Genomic DNA, 16,980 nt, shown 5'->3' on the forward strand with positions numbered 1-16,980 from the left:
AGTAAGCAGCTTTACAAAAGTCGCACATCTTTACGAAAAAGTTGCAAGTTTTTATGAAAAAGTCGCATGTTCTATTAAAAAGTCTCATAAGATAAGCATGGTCCTCACTGGAGTGAAATTGCGACTTTTTTAATAGTTCCAATAGTAAATCTGTCTAGAGATTCATTTACATAAGAAAACACGCCCACTTTCAGAAAACTGGCGAGCATAGTGCAGAGCAGAAAAAAGTCGCAAATTTGTGCGCAGTTTTAGCGTTTGGGACTTTTTCACTCCATTATTCTGACCTGAGCTAATGATAAATCTGGCACATTGTAGTTAGCAACAGGGATACCATACCACAATGTAATGAAAAAAAAATACGGAAAAAACACAACCACCCCAGATGGGACTCGAACCCACAATCCCTGGCTTAGGAGGCCAGTGCCTTATCCATTAGGCCACTGGGGCACTATGTGCTCCTAGTCAACAATAGTTAAAACAATGAAGAGGAAGCCAAATCTTCAAAATGGAACATGTTTAGGCACCATGCACACGACCAGAGTTTCAGTCCCATCCGATCCAAATTTTTTCTGGAATCGGATGCAAACCCTTTCATTTCAATGGGGCCGAAAAAGATGCAGACGGCACACCTGGTGCTGTCCGCCTCCGTATGTCCGTTCCGCAGCCCCACAAAATAATGAGAACATGTCCTATTCTTGTCCATTTTGCAGATGGTGGGTGGGGGGGGGGATCCGTGTTTTGTGGACTTCCAAACACTTACGGGCTCGTGCATGAGGCCTTAGAAAATGAGTCTATTTGCCGAATAAATATGTTTACATTGTCTCACAACTCCACAGAAGTCCCATCCATTAAAGGGGTATTCCGGTTGTTAGAATTTATACCCTATCCTACCACTGGGACTTCCACCAATCACGAGAACCCCGTAACCCCTGCAGCTCCCTTAAAAAAGAACAGAGCTGCCGGTCGGCATGCGTGAAGCCGCTCCATTCATCTCTATGGGAATTCTGGAGCTAGTCAAGCACTGTACTCCGCCATCTCCAGAAATTCCCATAGAACTGAATGGAGCGGCCACACACATGTGCGTTCATTTCAGGGGGGCTGCAGGAAATATGGCGCCTCAGTTCTCATGATTGGTAGGGGTCCAAGCGGTAGGACCCCCAATGATCTAATAGTTATCTCTTAGGCCTCATGCACACGACCGTTGTTGTGTTCGGTGTCCGTTGCTCCATTTTCCGTGATTTTCTGCGGACCCGTTGACTTTGAATGGGTCCGTGGAAAACTCGGCTAATGCACCGTTTGTCATCCGCGTCCATGATCCGTGTTTCCAGTCCATGAAAAAAAAAATGACCTGTCCTATTTTTTTCACGGACAACGGTTCGCGGACCTATTCAAGTCAATGGGTCCGTGAAAAAACACAGAGGCACCCAAGATTGTCATCCGTGTGTCTGGAGATCCTCCAAAAATAAAGGAAGACACATGGAAACAAAAACGGACACTGATCACGGAACCCCTTTTTGCGGACCGCAAAAAAATACTGTTGTGTGCATGAGGCCTTATACTGGGGATATGGGATAACTTCTAACAGGAATACCCCTTTAACTATGTGACTTCCACCAGGTCCTAGACTCCAAAGCCCTTACCACATCACCTCCTCCATTAACAACTCCATACAGGCGGCTGCTACACCTAGACCAAACAAACTAGGCCTCCACTACAACTGCTTACTAGTGCCACGTTTTCACCTGGTGAGGTGGATCCCTAAGTCACCTATCTGGTGGAGCTGTCGATCTTGCTGTAACAGGTCCAGGCGGTGGTGGCGTAGCAAGGTTGGTAAAGCAGAGCTGTAGCCTCCAGTGTTGCAGCTCACAGATGTGGCACTGTGGCAGGCCACGTCCTCTGCACTTTGACAGGGCTGAGCCTCTAGGAGTAATGACAACGCCCCCGTTGCTCCTACAGGCTCATTTGCATATATTAAAACATCACTTTTCTCAGCAGTCAGGCACATATGGCCATGGGACCAACACGGATGTCTTCAGCTGCCGAGTGCACATGTAACAGGTCAGCCGGTGTCATAGGTACAAATCTTCTGGTCAGCAGCTCTCACCCCTCCGTGGCTCGCTCTGCGCAGACGTCTCTTCCATAACCCCAGGGGACTCTCACATCTCAGCCTGTATGTGTGCATTGAGGAGAAAGCTGTGCCACTTGCATCTTATCTCCCGGGAGAACAAAAGGATTGGGCTCACTTTACCGATCCTTCTCTCCCCCGACCTCATCTGTTTGGGGAGCTCCCCAGCGATCGCACTCGACTATTTCTGGAAGTCTCACAGCGGTGAACAGAGAGCGTCCCACACATGAACCGCTATGGGACTGCTGGCAATAGCCAAGTCAGCGCTCAGCTATTTTTGGAACTCCCATAGCAGTGAACGCATGTGCAGTGCATCTCCATTCACTTCTGGGGGCCCGTTCTAGAGATAGGAGCCGGTCGGAGAGGTCGGACGTCGATACCAGGTCCTAGCAATGTACCTTCACTGTCTGAGATGGGAATACCTTGTATCTGGTACATCTACAGAAGAAATCCCTGAGGTGTGAACTTACCCTAAGGGCTCATTCAGATGACCGTATCCGTTTTTTTTGCGGTCTGCAAGTTACAGATCAGCAAAACATGGATACCGGCTGTGTGCGTTATGCATTTTGCGGAACGGCCAGCCCCATGAGAGAATTGCCTATCCTTGGCCGCAATCGCAGACAAGATTAGGACATGTTCTATATTTTTTGTGGGGCCACGGAACAAAAGTATGGACAATGCACTGTTAAATTTGCGGAACGTTGGCGGACTCAAATATACGGTGGTGTGAATGCCCCCTAACTCTAGTTACATCCAGGAGTTATTCCAGTATAAATAAGCCCCATTATATACAAACCCACTAAATATACACACACAGTGTACACAAACGCACAACACAGGCAGACCCGCATGCACATACATACGGCCAGTATACGTGCTGCAGACACACACGCTAGTTACACCCGCACTCCATATACCGAGGGCAATTCCAATCACGTGACCTCAGCTGTTACGAAAGCTAATATTATAGCTGCTTATACAACTAAGCCCCGCCCACACAACCATATAAGGTTCTACAGACCTTCCCTTCAGCCCCACCCTGACTAGCTCCTGCGCTGTGATTGGCTGGGGGGAGGTTAACAGTAGGTACAGCTCTGAGGAGGTAAGTACCGGGTGCTCGGAGGATTGTGACCGGGGAGACGATGGGCAGCGTGGACCTGGCGAAGCTGGGAGGCATCCTGGTGAAGAATTCCCTGACCGGGGAGGTGAGTGGGAGTGCTGGGCACAGCGCCCCCTGTTACTGCAGGGGATGGTCCGTCATTCTGTACGCTGCTCTATTATCACCCTTTGCCCATAATTACACGATACTGAGCGCCCCTGATATACTGCATGGCAGCAGGATGACGCCTATCATTGCCACATACAACCCAGCAGTGCCATAAATGATGAAATCCCCCTGATCCATTGCTACAGCTGGGGGCACGTCCAAGCCGTCTCCTGCGACAAATTGTTTTAATGATAAGCCACGCCTTTAACTCCGCCCAAAGTCTATTTTTACACCTGTTAGTGCCCCCACGCAGTAGAATGCCCCTGCCCCCTTTGTTCTCCCACACAGCAGAATGCCCCTCTTAGTTCTCCCAGGCAGCAGAATGCCCCTATCTAAATGCCCCCCCCTAAGTGCCCATTCTGCTGCCTGGGGGGGGGTGCACTTAGGGAGGACATTCTGCTGCCCCGGGGGAGTTTAGTGAGAGGGAGACCGATTAGTAATGCGTTGCAGTAGTCAAGACGAGAATGAATCAAGGCTACAACAAGAGTTTTTGCCGTTTCCAGCGTAAAAAAGGGCGGATTCTTGAGGTGCAGACAAGAGCGTGTAAGTGATTGAATATGGGGAACAAAGGAAAGATCATAGTCAAATGTGGCCCCAAGACAGCGGGCATGTTACACAGGAGTTATGATGGTGCTGCAGACCGAAATTTTAATATCAAGTTTAGGTGAGTTAGTAAATGGGGGGGGGGGGGGGGAAAGAAGTTCAGTTTTTGATATAGAGGACATGATGTTAGAGACAGCTGCCAGACAATTACTGGTGTGTTGGAGTAAAGCAGGGGTGATGTCAGGGGACGAAGTGTATAGTTGGGTGTCGTCAGCATAGAGGTGGTATCGAAAGCCAAATCTACCGATGGGGGCTGTATGGAGAGAGAAGAGTAGAGGACCTACTACTGAGCCCTGAGGAACGCCAAAATCAAGAGGATGAGAAGAGCCAGCAAATGATGCACTAAAGGAGCGGCCAATGAGATAGGAAGAGAGCAGTGTCCCTAAGGCCAATTGAGTGGAGCATGGTGAGGAGGAGTTTATGGTCTACGGCAGAGGTCAGCAACCTTCGGCACTCCAGCTGTTGTGAAACTACGATTCCCAGCATGCTCCATTCATTTCTGTGAGTTCTGAGAAGAGCAGAGGAAGTATGCATGCTGGGAGTTGTAGTTTCACAACAGCTGGAGTGCCGGAGGTTGCCTACCCCTGGTCTATGGTATCAAACGCTGCAGAGAGATCCAGAAAAATCAGTAGAAAATAATCACCATTTCTTTTTTCTGTCAGGAGATCGTTAGACACTTTAGTAAGGGCGGTTTCTGTAGAGTGAAGAGGGCAAAGGGCAGATTGTAAGGGGTCATGAAGAGCGTTTGCAGAGAGATAGCTTAATTATTAAGCGAGAATAGACAAGACGTTCAAGGAGTTTACAGATGAAGGGGAGGCTAGAAAAAGGTCGGTAGTTAACAGCATAGGTCGGGTCAAGATTTTCTTTTTTTTTTTTTTTTATAGTAGTGGGCTTATAACAGAGTATTTGAAAGAGGAGGGAAAGATACCAGAAGAGAGAGGTTAGGAATTGTAGTTAGGTGAGTAATGCCAGCCGGGGAGAGGCTGGAGGAGGTGTGGTGGAATAGGATCACTGCTACAGGTCGTGGGTCGAGAAGAGAGAAGCCTGGAAACTTCTTCCTCTGTTATAGGCTCAAAAGAGGAGAGAGAACATGTGCAGGAATGGGAAGAAGGAGGATTGAAATTATTTGGGGACTTGGAGATTATTTCCTGCCAGATACTGACAATCTTGTCTCTGAAGTAGGTGGCCATGCCATCATCGCAGAGGTCAGTGACAGGTTCTGCAACTTTAGGGCTTAGAAGGGAATGAAAAGTGTCAGTCATTTTGGGTTATTTGAGAGTGACGAGATGAGAGGTGAAGTACTTTTGTTTGGCAATGTTGAAAGCCGAATTGTATGTTTTGAGCATAAATTTATAATGGAGGAAGTCTGCTGACATTCGCAATTTTCTCCATAAGCGTTCTGCACATCCTGGAGCAGCGCTGGAGAAAACGTGTTTCAGGTGTGTGCCAGGGTTGCCGTGTTTTGTGTTGGGAGGGTCGGCTTGATATTGGAGCAACTTCATCTAGGGTGGTTTTGAGGGTCTGGTTGTAATGATTGGCAGCCAAGTCTGGACAGGAGAGGGAAGAGATTGAGAAGAGATTGTCCTCCAGCTGTGCAGTCCAGAGCTCTATTGTTATCGCATTTGAGAACATCTCCAGTATCGCTACATTTCACACCAGACCAAGGCATTTCCTTGCTTCTGGCCACTCCCCTGCACACCATCCCAATATGCACAAAAACCTGCAAACCCTATGTAACGGATCTCCTGGCACCCCGACCGGGTACTTTCGTCGATAGATGCTCCTAGTGCTTCCTGAGGACTCCAAGCACTCCACTTGACACCGTAAGAGCTGCAGACCCCCCAAACCGCCGAAGCTTGGTTGAGGTCTCACCGTCTCCTACCCACCCTGGACCTACGACAAGGCTCCAGGCTCCAGTGGGTGAACCTCTCCTAAATCCAGAGAGCAGGAACAGCTCTTACAAGAGCTAATAGTATAGCCCGGGGAGTATAGCAAATCTTCAGCATATAGCAATCCACAGTGTCGATCAGTTACCCAAACACCAGCCTCAACATGATGAAGGGTGAAACAGGGACTCTTTATTGAACACACAAGCATTGACTTGTACACATTTTCCAACAAGGTTACCACCCACAGGGTTTTGTAAAAACAACCAATAAACACGTACAATACACTCAGACACTCCCACACAAAATCCTCCCCTTTGCCTGTGATACAATTACCTCACACAATGGGTTGATGTAATTATCACAGGCAGGAGAATACACAATGTCTTCTGTCCTGGAGACAACCGAGGAGTGAGTCAATTATCTCTCAGGATAAAGGTGAATCTCCAATACACACGTGGGGACAATAGGACAGACATCACTACTCAAATATACAATGTCCCACCCTTTACAGTACACATAGACATTTAACATATCCCAAAATGGCACGAATTAGACCAGGGGTTCAAACGTTAGTAAAAGTCCTTTGTGAACAAAGGAAGCATGGCTGATGAGAGGGCCCATAATCCTGGGGCAAGAGGCTGGTAGTCAGGCTTCTCCACCACCCAGTGGCGAGGTTGGTTTCGCCACACCCTACTGCATCCGTAAACAGCCTCAACTCCTGATCTGACTGTTTCCTCCAGCCACAGTGCTACCCCATTGAGTCAAGAATGTATCCCATATTCCTAAAGGTGAATTTAGACGCAACAATAATCTTCGAGATTATTGGGAACGACTTTTTCTGCGAACGATCGTTCCCGATCCTCTGACCATCTAAATCTGCCACGATCGCTAGATGAATGAGTGAAATGTTTGTTCATTGGGTGATCCTGTTCATGCAGGCACCAGCGATCATGGCTTCTGAGCAGCAGATCATGCTGCTTAAACAGCGATCTGGTGCTCAGAAACCATGAATCTGTATGCGGACAAGGGTTTGCAATAGTGATCCCCCATCCTCATACAGTGAAGGCAATCGCTGCATGTAAATGCGCTGCCTCCTTCACTGAACGAGCGGCTGACTGTCGGGAAGGAACGCTTTTCCCAACAATTGGCCGCTCAGTCGGCCCATCTAAATCCACCTTAAATCAATCTTTCAAGTCCTTTGTTATTCTTATCTTGTGGTAATCTTTCTTCACCCCCACCGTACTCCATTCGAACTGTGTACAGAATGCCTTCTCCATAGGGATAACGTGCTGGGAAATGACCCCGATGCCATTAGGAAATAATATAGGTTGAGGCTCAGGGCTCCCAGTCTGCCGTACGGTTCCCAAATAAATGCAGCACGCTGGAGAAACAGACACTTAGGCCCCCTGCACACAAACGTGTGCTCCCCGTTGCCGTATTGCGGACCGCATTTGCGGGTCTGCAATACACTGGTGCCGTTCCGTGGGCATTCCGCATCACGGATGCGGACCCATTCACTTGAATGGGTCCGCAAATACGGAGATACGGAACGGAACCCTACGGAGGCACTAGAGTGCTTTCGTGCGGTTTCGTCCCGTACTTCCATTCAGCAAAAAGATAGAACATGTCCCATCTTTTTGCGGAATGGCCGTATCGCGGACCCAATAAAGTGAATGGGTCTGCAATCCGCTGCGGCTGCCCCACGGACTTTGTTCGTGCATTGCGGCCTGCATTTTGCGGGCCGCAGCATGACCAGAGGGTGCACGTTGATTTATTAAATCAATGGGGACGGATCCGTTTTCACTGACACAATATGGTGCAATTGAAAACGGATCCGCCTCCCATTGACTTTCAGTGTAAGTCAAAACGGATCCGTTTCGCCAGCAACCTGGCTTCTTCCGGGGATAAGGCGAAATGGCATTGGCAGAAGGAGACTGAGGGATCGGTGCGCTTAGCTTGGGTATTTTTCTTAGTTTCTTGAATTACACATTGCCTGCTCATGCTCCTATTGGATTTCTGTCCAGGGTCTTTTTGTCTTTTTTGGCCTTTATGTGGCGTTCTAGAATACTTTTTGTATGCCCATGTGTCGATCCCCCAGTCTTAGGCTCCTTTCACACCTGCGTTCAGGTGTCCGCTCGTGAGCTCCGTTTGAAGGGGCTCACGAGCGGCCCTGAACGCAGCCGTCTGGCCCTAATGCATTCTCAGTGGAGGCGGATCCGCTCAGAATGCATCCGCCTGCCAGCGCTCAGCCTCCGCTCCGCTCAGTGAGCGGACACCTGAACGCTGCAAGCAGCGTTCGGGTGTCCGCCTGGCCGTGCGGAGGCGAGCGGATCCGTTCCGATATACAATGTAAGTCAATGGGGACGGATCCGCTTGAAGATGACACCATATGGCTCAATCTTCAAGCGGATCCGTCCCCCATTGACTTTCAATGTAAAGTCGGAACGGATCCGCTCAGGCTACTTTCAGACTTAGAAAAATTTTCTAAGTTCTAATGCAGACGGATCCGTTCTGAACGGAGCCACCGTCTGCATTAATATGAGCGGATCCGTTCAGAACGGATCCGATAGAACGCAGGTGTGAAAGTAGCCTAATGCTGTTTTTATATGTGCTATTAATTGTGACAATATTTATTCAATTAAGTTTTTTTTCTTACTATGAGATGGAGCTTTAGTTCTATTGTTTGGGTATCAATTTTCGTATAGTGAAGGCTCTCTACTTTTTTTTTTTTTTTTATGACCCGGTGTTTATAATTGGTGGGTGCCTTATTTTTATTAGACCTTATATTTCTTTAAAGCTCTACAGAACCTATCGCTCCTTCCTGTGATGAATCAGCAGATCAATCGGAGATCAACTAACCCAAGCTGTGCAGCTTTCCTCCTAGCTCCTGCTTATTCCTGTCTAGTTCTCTGGTGGGCCATGCTGTTTCGTTGTTTTTGCTTGTCTTGTTTCCGGACTTTGCTTGCGCTATGTTTCCTCGTCTGATTATGCGAATGTATTGCTCTGCTATTCTGGCCTTCTATTACCAAGCTGGCCACCACCCCCTGCCAACAATTTGTGTGGGACCCTGATGGTCTTCCAAATCCCTGTGTGTGTGATCCCTACACAGGAGATGCGTCTGGCAACGGAAATGATGCTGCAGTGCACATGCTGTTCTGCAACACCCTATATAACCCCGAGGGTACTCTGCATGGTTTAAGGTCTGGGCATGGGAGAAATGGCCAGTGGAGGTGCCTACAACAGAGACCAACATGCAAATGCTACAGGTTTAGATTGGGTAACTAGGAGGGCTGGACACTCCTATTATTGTGTGAAATTCACTACAAGAAGTGCTAACTGTATTATACTAGGGGTGGGCCGGGAATGATTCCTCAAACTATCAGCCCCTCCCTCAGATAGAAAGTTTAATGCTTTCTTACCCTGCCTTGCAGCATCCCAAAATCACTGAGGGATAGCCACCTTCCACCTTAGCCTCATTGCACACGGGAACCCTTCTGCCTTCTCACAGTGCTGCTCCCCTTGGTCCAGTGCAGCATCCTTCCTGGCTGTTTCTGAACTTCCCAGGCTCATCTTCAGGTCAGAAAGGATACGCACCTTAGACCCCCTCACACTACCCCTAGCCAATCAGCTGTTTATTACTTCTCCTGACCTAAATAAAATATTTACCCCAGGACCTCCTTGCCTTTCCCAACCTCTCCAGCTCCATTTTTTGTTCTTGCCCCACTTAACCCACAGTTGTCTAACCTCCTGTAGTTATCTCAGAGAAATCGCAATGGCCTCCTGATTGCTCCTCGCACTTCCCACCACTTGTTGCTCTTTCTACAAGATTTTTAGTGTGTGTCTGTAGAAATTTGTGTCCATTCATCCAGAAGACCATTTGTGAGGTCAGACACCGATGTTGGATGAGAGGACCTGGAAACGTAATCTCCATTCTAGTTTATCCCGAAGGTATTTGATGGGCACTGTGCAGGCCAGTCAAGTTCTTCCACACAAAATTCGCCTAACCATGGACCTTACTTGTGCGCTGTGGCACGGTCATGCTGGAACAGAAAATGGCCTTCCCCAAACTGTTCCCACGAAGTTGAAAGCATACAATTGTCCAAAATGTCTTGGTATGCTGAAGCATTAACCCTTTCGCGCATCATGTTGTAAATGCACTAACTACCAAGCTGCATGGCTTTAAACTACCAGTACTGTCAACTCCCGTGGGACCAATCTCAGTGGTCCCATACTGGCGATAGCAGTTACTAGTCAATCAATGCTGAATGACCAATAGCAACGATGTAAGGCTACTTTTACACTGGCGTTTCTGGGTCCGCTTGTGACATCCGTTTCAGGGCTCTCACAAGCGGCCCAAAACGGATCAGTTTGGCCCCAATGCATTCTGAATGGATAAGGATCCGCTCAGAATGAATCAGTTTGCCTCCGTTCCGTCTCCATTCCGCTTTGGAGGAGGACACCAAAACGCTGCTTGCAGCGTTTTGATGTCTGTCTGACGAAACTGAGCCAAACGGATCCGTCCTGACTTACAATGTAAGTCAATGGGGACGGATCCGTTTTTTACTGACACAATATGGTGCAATTAAAAACGGATCTGCCTCCCATTGACTTTCAGTGTAAGTCAAAACGGAACCATTTGCATTATCATGAAAAAATAAAAAATAATTTTAAATTCTTTTTTTTTCATGGTAATGCAGACGGATCCGTTCTGAACGGATACCAGCGTTTGCATTTATAGGTGCGGATCCGTTTGTGCAGATACCAGATGGATCCGCACCTAATGCAGGTGTGAAAGTAGCCTTACGAGAAAAGGCCAGGAGACTTCTGTGTCCGCGCTGTAACTGCCTCATTTCTTTGTGAGAGGTGATTAGAGCACCAGCACAGAAGTTGTACGGCTGTTGTAGGCCAAAAATTACAATTAGTACCGCCGATCACCCCTGATTTCTCCTGGTCTCCCTATTAACATTCTTCTGTTTTGTCTGCTGTGCTGCGTGTTCACTGAAAACTATCACCCTTGCACCCAGTCTGTGAGCTCCCTCCATCACCCTAACCTCTCCGCATCACCCCACATCTTACCATCATCTAGGTGGACCTCCTTTTATGTTGTCCTGCAGCTCAGCCTGTCTGTGGGCTGACTAAGCAGGCCTCTGCCATTCATCAGCCTTTGGCCTCATTCACATGACCGTATCCGTTTTGCGGTTTTCAAAATACGGATAGTGGCTATGTGCATGCTGCAATTTTCTCACTCCCTTCACTAGAACTGCCTGTTCTTGTCTACAAAATAGACAAGAATAGGACATGTTCTATAATTTACAGAAAGGCAACACAAATTACATCCGACGTCCAAATTTTTGGAAGACATGTACAAATTAACGGGTCTGCATGCGGTCCGCAAAAAGAGGATCCAATGGGGACCAAAACTAGGGTCTTGTGCATGGGGCCTTACTGTGTGAGTAGCCTGATTAGGCCTGTGATTTATCAGGGATCACTTGTATCTAGGTGAATTCTACCTTCGTCCCCCCACTCACATAATTGGATGTACATTTTAAGCTTCCGATAGGATAAGAGGACCCTACATAGGGGAATATAGGAATGCTGAATGTGTGTCTAGATGCAGCAGACCTTTGGGCCTAATTATTATGCCACTTTTTGATCTGACATCTTGTGCCTTCAGACAGTTGAATTGCAGTCCCTGTGGAGAGACTCCTCGAGCGTCCTGTTCTTCCTGAGGAGGTTCGGCTGTCAGATTTGTCGATGGACAGCAAAAGAAGTTTCCAAGCTGCAAGAATCATTTGGTGCCAACCAGATACGTCTGATAGGGATTGGACCAGAGAGTGCGGGGCTGCAGGAATTTGTGGATGGGAAATATTTTGCCGGGGGTGAGTTTACATAATAGATGAGTTGAGCATTTTCTGGTTGTCATAGACATGAAGATCTGGCCATAGTCCTGCAGACGAACCGATATTTGACTTGGTAACTGCATCAAACAATATGGAAATTTTTTGGCTGACTGTTAAAGGAACACTTCAGGAAACGCTGGTACACAAGCCCACACTTACTAAGGTCTTCTGGCCTACGGTGTGCCTTTTTGGGATAAATTAATTTAAACAAGTTTATTATTGGTTTGTGCAAAAGAGTAGATTCTTGTGCCTTGAAAAAGTGTCAAGTAAATAGGGGGTGGTTTTGTCGAGTTGTAAAATGTGCCATATTCCAGTTTTCTGGTTTAAAATAATGTTGACTACAGTAAGAATTAGATGCGTTGTGCAAAACTCCCAGCCTTGTGACTGCCTGGTCTAAGCTTCTGCTGTATATTAGACCGCATTAGTAAACTGGGCTGTGTCTAGTGAAATGTGTGGGTGGAGCATGACACACATAATAACTCCCATTGTTATACCCCATCTCTCAGGTCAGTGTATCAGTTGTGACGGGAGTGCTCATTGAAAGGCAACCTGTCACCAGGAAATTCACTTTTCAACCAGGCACAATGAGCCCCATTTATCATAGTTTCTCCAGTTTTCTGGGGTGAAAAAGTCACAACTAAATTAAAATATAAAAATATTTATCCCATATGGCAAAAAGTAAAAACGGCGATTAGCCGTTTTTTGGTCGCTTCACTTCCCACCAAATTTTTTTATAAATAGTGATCAAAAAGTCATATACACCCCAGAATGGTATCCATGAAAAGTAAAGATTACCCCACAAAAAATGACCCCTTGCACAGCTCTGTACTAATAAATACAACAAGTTATGGGGCTCAGAACATGGCAATGCAAGTGAATTTTTTATATATTTTTTTCAGTATTAAAATGCAAGAAAAACTATACATATGTGGTATCATCAGATTTACCGCATAGGAAACGGTGTAAAAAAACTCCCATAAAACTGTGGTGGAATGGTGTGTTTTTTTTTTTTTTATAATTCCACTTCATTTGGAATTTTTATCCTGCTTCCTACCGCATTGTATGCAACCGTAAAGGGTGCGTCTTGTCCCTCAAAACGACTATGTGAATGAAAAAATAAAAAAATTATGGCTTTGTGAGGGCTGGGAGTAACAAATGGAAAATCACCTGGTCTAGCCTCTGGTGGGGCCATCCTAATAGAAAAATAACCATCATTGCCTGGTATTACTGCAAATTTCACAGAATAACTTTATGACTTTCGCATAACCCCATTTGCCATGCGCTTATCCTGTTTTCTGGGGTTTTCTAGGAATAGAATATTAATTGTACTGTCCTGGATAATTCATCAGTATCTGATCAGTGGGAGTCTGACTCCTGGCATCCCGCCAATCAACTTTTTGAAGAGGAGTGCTGCAACCTCTTCCTAAGCCAGCGACATCACGTTAATCAGTCACATGATCAAGGTGCAGCTCAGTCCCATACAAGTGAATGGGACTGGTCTGCAATACCAAGCACAGCCACTATACAATGTATGGCGCTGTGAGGAGGCTTCAGCTTCCACTGGAGCACTGCAACCTCTTCAAAACAGCTGATGGGTGGGGGCTGGGTGTCAGAACCCTACCGATGACCTATACTGAGGACAACCCCTTTAAATAAAAGCCCGATGCCCCATGGGTGTAAACTCCACATCATCCGACTGCCTCTGAAGATCTCTTCTTTGTTTCAGAATTATATCTGGATGAATCGAAGCAGAGCTACAAGGAGCTGGGGTTCAAAAGGTTGGTGTCTGTAACGTGCATGACGTTTAGATTAGGACAAGTTCATCCCTGTCTGTTTTTTAATGCCACCTGCATTATACTCCTGAGCTGCTTTCATAATTGTAAAGCTTCAGAGCTTAAATCTCCCAATATCCTCTGCTTGTTCAGTGTCTGTACTGAGCTTGTTCTGTTGATTTTTGCATTCTGGGTTATGTTGTATTTACACGAGGCACTGTACAGGCATCTCATGTAGGGAAAAACAACCCCCTCTACTTTCCTGAGTGGATTGTGTCCATCCTGGGAGATGTTGATGTTGCTGCTTTGCAATTTCTGCATAAACTTGGACCTGATTAAAGATCGCGAAAGTCATGAACATTGAGGGGGAGAACGCCACTGCTTTAGGGCACGTTGTTCGGAGGAGTCCCAGCACTGCTTCCTGTGACAATGTCATAGTAACTACCTGCAGCCACCACTAAGGGGAGCTGAGTGCATACACCTTTATACAGCTCCCACTGAGTTCAATACTAGCTTTATACATCTATATACAGTTGGCTCCCCCTAGAGGTGGCTGCAGGCAACTAAAATGATATATTTTATAAAGTCAGAAAAACGGAGCTCCATCCCAAATAGTTATATTTTGAGATTACCGTAATTGGCACAGAATTTTGTATATAGAAAAGGAATAGTGGATATTACCTTAAAGGAGCAGTTGCTCAGTGGGAACTATTCTTGTAAACTCTGTAGCCCCGTGAGCTTATAATCAGATCACTCCTACTTAGAACACTAGGAAATGCCTTTCTATGCAGTTTACTGAGGGTTGACATTGATTTATTTTATTTTTCGTATCATAGATACAGTGCTCTTTCTATAGTTCCTGCGGCTCTTGGAAAGAAGGTCCGAGATATTGTTACCAAGGTAAGAAAATATCTTCACCTCAAGAGCATATGACTGGTAAATATACAGGTGCATCTCAATAAATTAGAATATCATCGAAAAGCTAATTTATTTCAGTAACTTCAATTCAGAAAGTGAAACTCGTATATTCTATAGATTCATTACACACTATTTTGAGTTATTTCTTTTAATATTTTAATATTGATGATAAGGGCTTGCAGTAAATGACAACCCAGAAATGAGTATCTCAGGAAATTAGAATATTATATGGCCAATTAAAAAATGACTTAATACAGAAATGTTGGCCTACTGAACAGTATGTACAATATATGCACTCAATACTTGGTCGAGGACAGTTTCGTATGGATTACTGCATCAGCTTGTCATGGTGGCGATCAGCCTGTGACATTGCTGAGGTGTTATGGAAGCCCAGGTTGCTTTAATAGCGGACTTCAGCTCATCTGCATTGTTGGGTTTGGTGTCTCATGTTCCTCTTGACAATACCCCATAGATTCTCTATGGGGTTTTGATCAAGGGAGTTTGCTGGCCAATCAAGCACAGTGATACCATGGTTATTAAACCAGGTGTTGGTACTGTGGGCAGGTGCCAAGTCCTGCTGGAAAAGAAATCTGCATCTGCATAAAGCTTATCAGCAGAGGCAAGCATGAAATGCTCTAAAATTTCCTGGTGGACGGCTGCGCTGATTTTGGACTTGATATAACACAGTGGACAGACACCAGCTGATGACATGGCTCCTCAAATCATTACTGACTGGAAACTTCACACTGGACCTTAAGCCACTTGGATTGTCGGCTTCTCCACTCTTCCTCTAGACTCAAAATTTACTTTCATCTGAAAACAGGACTTTGGACCACTGAGCAACAGTCCTGTCCCTTTTCTCCTTAGCCCAGGTAAGACGCTTCTGACATTGTCTCTGGGTCATGAGTGGTTTGACACATGGAATGTGGCAGTTGTAGCCCATGTCCTTGATACGTCTGTGTGTGGTGGTTCTTGAAGCACTGACTCCAGCTGCAGTCCACGCCTTGTGATTCTCCCCCAAATTCTTGAATGGACTTTTCTTGACAGTCCTTTCAAGGCTTCCCTGTTGCTTTTGCACCTTTTTTTCTACCACATTTTTTAATATGCTTGGATACAGCACTCTGTGAACATCCAGCTTCTTTAGCAATCACCTTTTGTGGCTTAACCTCCTTGTGGAGGGTATCAATGACTGACTTGACAGTTGTCCAGAAAACAGACATCTTCCCTATGATTGTGTAGCCTAGTGAACCGGACGGAGGGAACATTTAGGCTTGGCAAACCTTTGCAGGTGTGGTATGTTGATTAGTTGATTTAGAGTGTGACCATGAGTCTACAATATTGAACTTTTTCACAATCTAATTTTTTTTTTGAGATGCTGACTTCTGGATTTTCATTAGCTGTAATCAACATTAAAATAAATAAGGGATTCATTTATTGTCCTGAAATATGCCCGGTCTAAAGTGGACGGGGACTTTTTTAGGTGTAGAAAATGGTCTAAATGTAAGTCAGCTAGGAAGCTGGCTTACATTTAGACTGGCCCTGGATGCGCCGCAGTAATAGAGGCCTGCGCCTCTTAATAAGTTCGGCGGATCCACCGCTAGATATAGAGGTTATTAAAACCGGCGTCTCGGTCTTAACCACCTCCGGACCGCCTAACGCGCCGATGCGTCCGGAAGGTGGTTGCTTTTCTCCTCCTGGACGCATCGGCGCGTCATCTCGCGAGACGCGAGATTTCCTGTGAACGCGCGCACCCAGGCGCGCGCGCTCACAGGAACGGAAGGTAAGCGAGTGGATCTCCAGCCTGCCAGCGGCGATCGCTCGCTGGCAGGCTGGAGATCCGAATTTTTTAACCCCTAACAGGTATATTAGACGCTGTTTTCATAACAGCGTCTAATATACCTCCTACCTGGTCCTCTGGTGGTCCCTTTTGTTAGGATCGACCACCAGAGGACTCAGGTAGGTCAGTACAGTCCCACCAAACACCACACCACACTACACTACACCCCCCCCCCCCCTCCCCCGTCACTTATTAACCCCTTATAAACCCCTGATCACCCCATATAAACTCCCTGATCACCCCCCTGTCATTGATCACCGCCCTGTCATTGATCACCCCCCTGTCAGGCTCCGTTCAGACGTCCGCATGATTTTTACGGATCCGATCCATGTATCCATGGATCCGTAAAAATCATGCGGACGTCTGAATGGAGCCTTACAGGGGGGTGATCAATGACAGGCGGGTGATCACCCATATACACTCCCTGATCACCCCCTGTCATTGATCACCCCCCTGTCAGGCTCCATTCAGACGTCCGCATGATTTTTACGGATCCGATCCATGTATCCATGGATCCGTAAAAATCATGCGGACGTCTGAATGGAGCCTTACAGGGGGGGTGATCAGTGACAGGGGGGTGATCACCCTGATTACCCTGATCACCCCCTGTCATTGATAACCCCCCTGTAAGGCTCCATTCAGACGTCCGCATGCGTTCTGTGGATCCGA

The 16,980-nt window shown here is 46.6% G+C and overlaps 1 protein-coding gene and 1 non-coding gene across 2 annotated transcripts in view; one reads left to right on the forward strand and one right to left on the reverse strand.

Moving 5' to 3' along the window:
• Positions 1-374: 374 nt before the first annotated feature.
• Positions 375-447, reverse strand: TRNAR-CCU. The gene has a single exon. It is a non-coding gene; the product is annotated as a tRNA-Arg (tRNA).
• A 2,746-nt stretch (positions 448-3,193) lies between these two features.
• The window catches only part of PRXL2B (peroxiredoxin like 2B), a 35,559-nt gene continuing 21,772 nt past the window's right edge, over positions 3,194-16,980 (forward strand). Inside the window, exons 1-4 of the mRNA XM_044278345.1 lie at positions 3,194-3,330; positions 11,559-11,763; positions 13,511-13,562; positions 14,393-14,456. Coding sequence (XP_044134280.1) covers positions 3,268-3,330; positions 11,559-11,763; positions 13,511-13,562; positions 14,393-14,456 — 384 coding nt within the window. The 5' untranslated portion in view covers positions 3,194-3,267. The remainder of the gene's footprint in view (positions 3,331-11,558; positions 11,764-13,510; positions 13,563-14,392; positions 14,457-16,980) is intronic.

The sequence above is a fragment of the Bufo gargarizans genome, chromosome 2 (assembly GCF_014858855.1).
Source record: "Bufo gargarizans isolate SCDJY-AF-19 chromosome 2, ASM1485885v1, whole genome shotgun sequence".
Taxonomy (NCBI): Eukaryota; Metazoa; Chordata; class Amphibia; order Anura; family Bufonidae; genus Bufo; species Bufo gargarizans.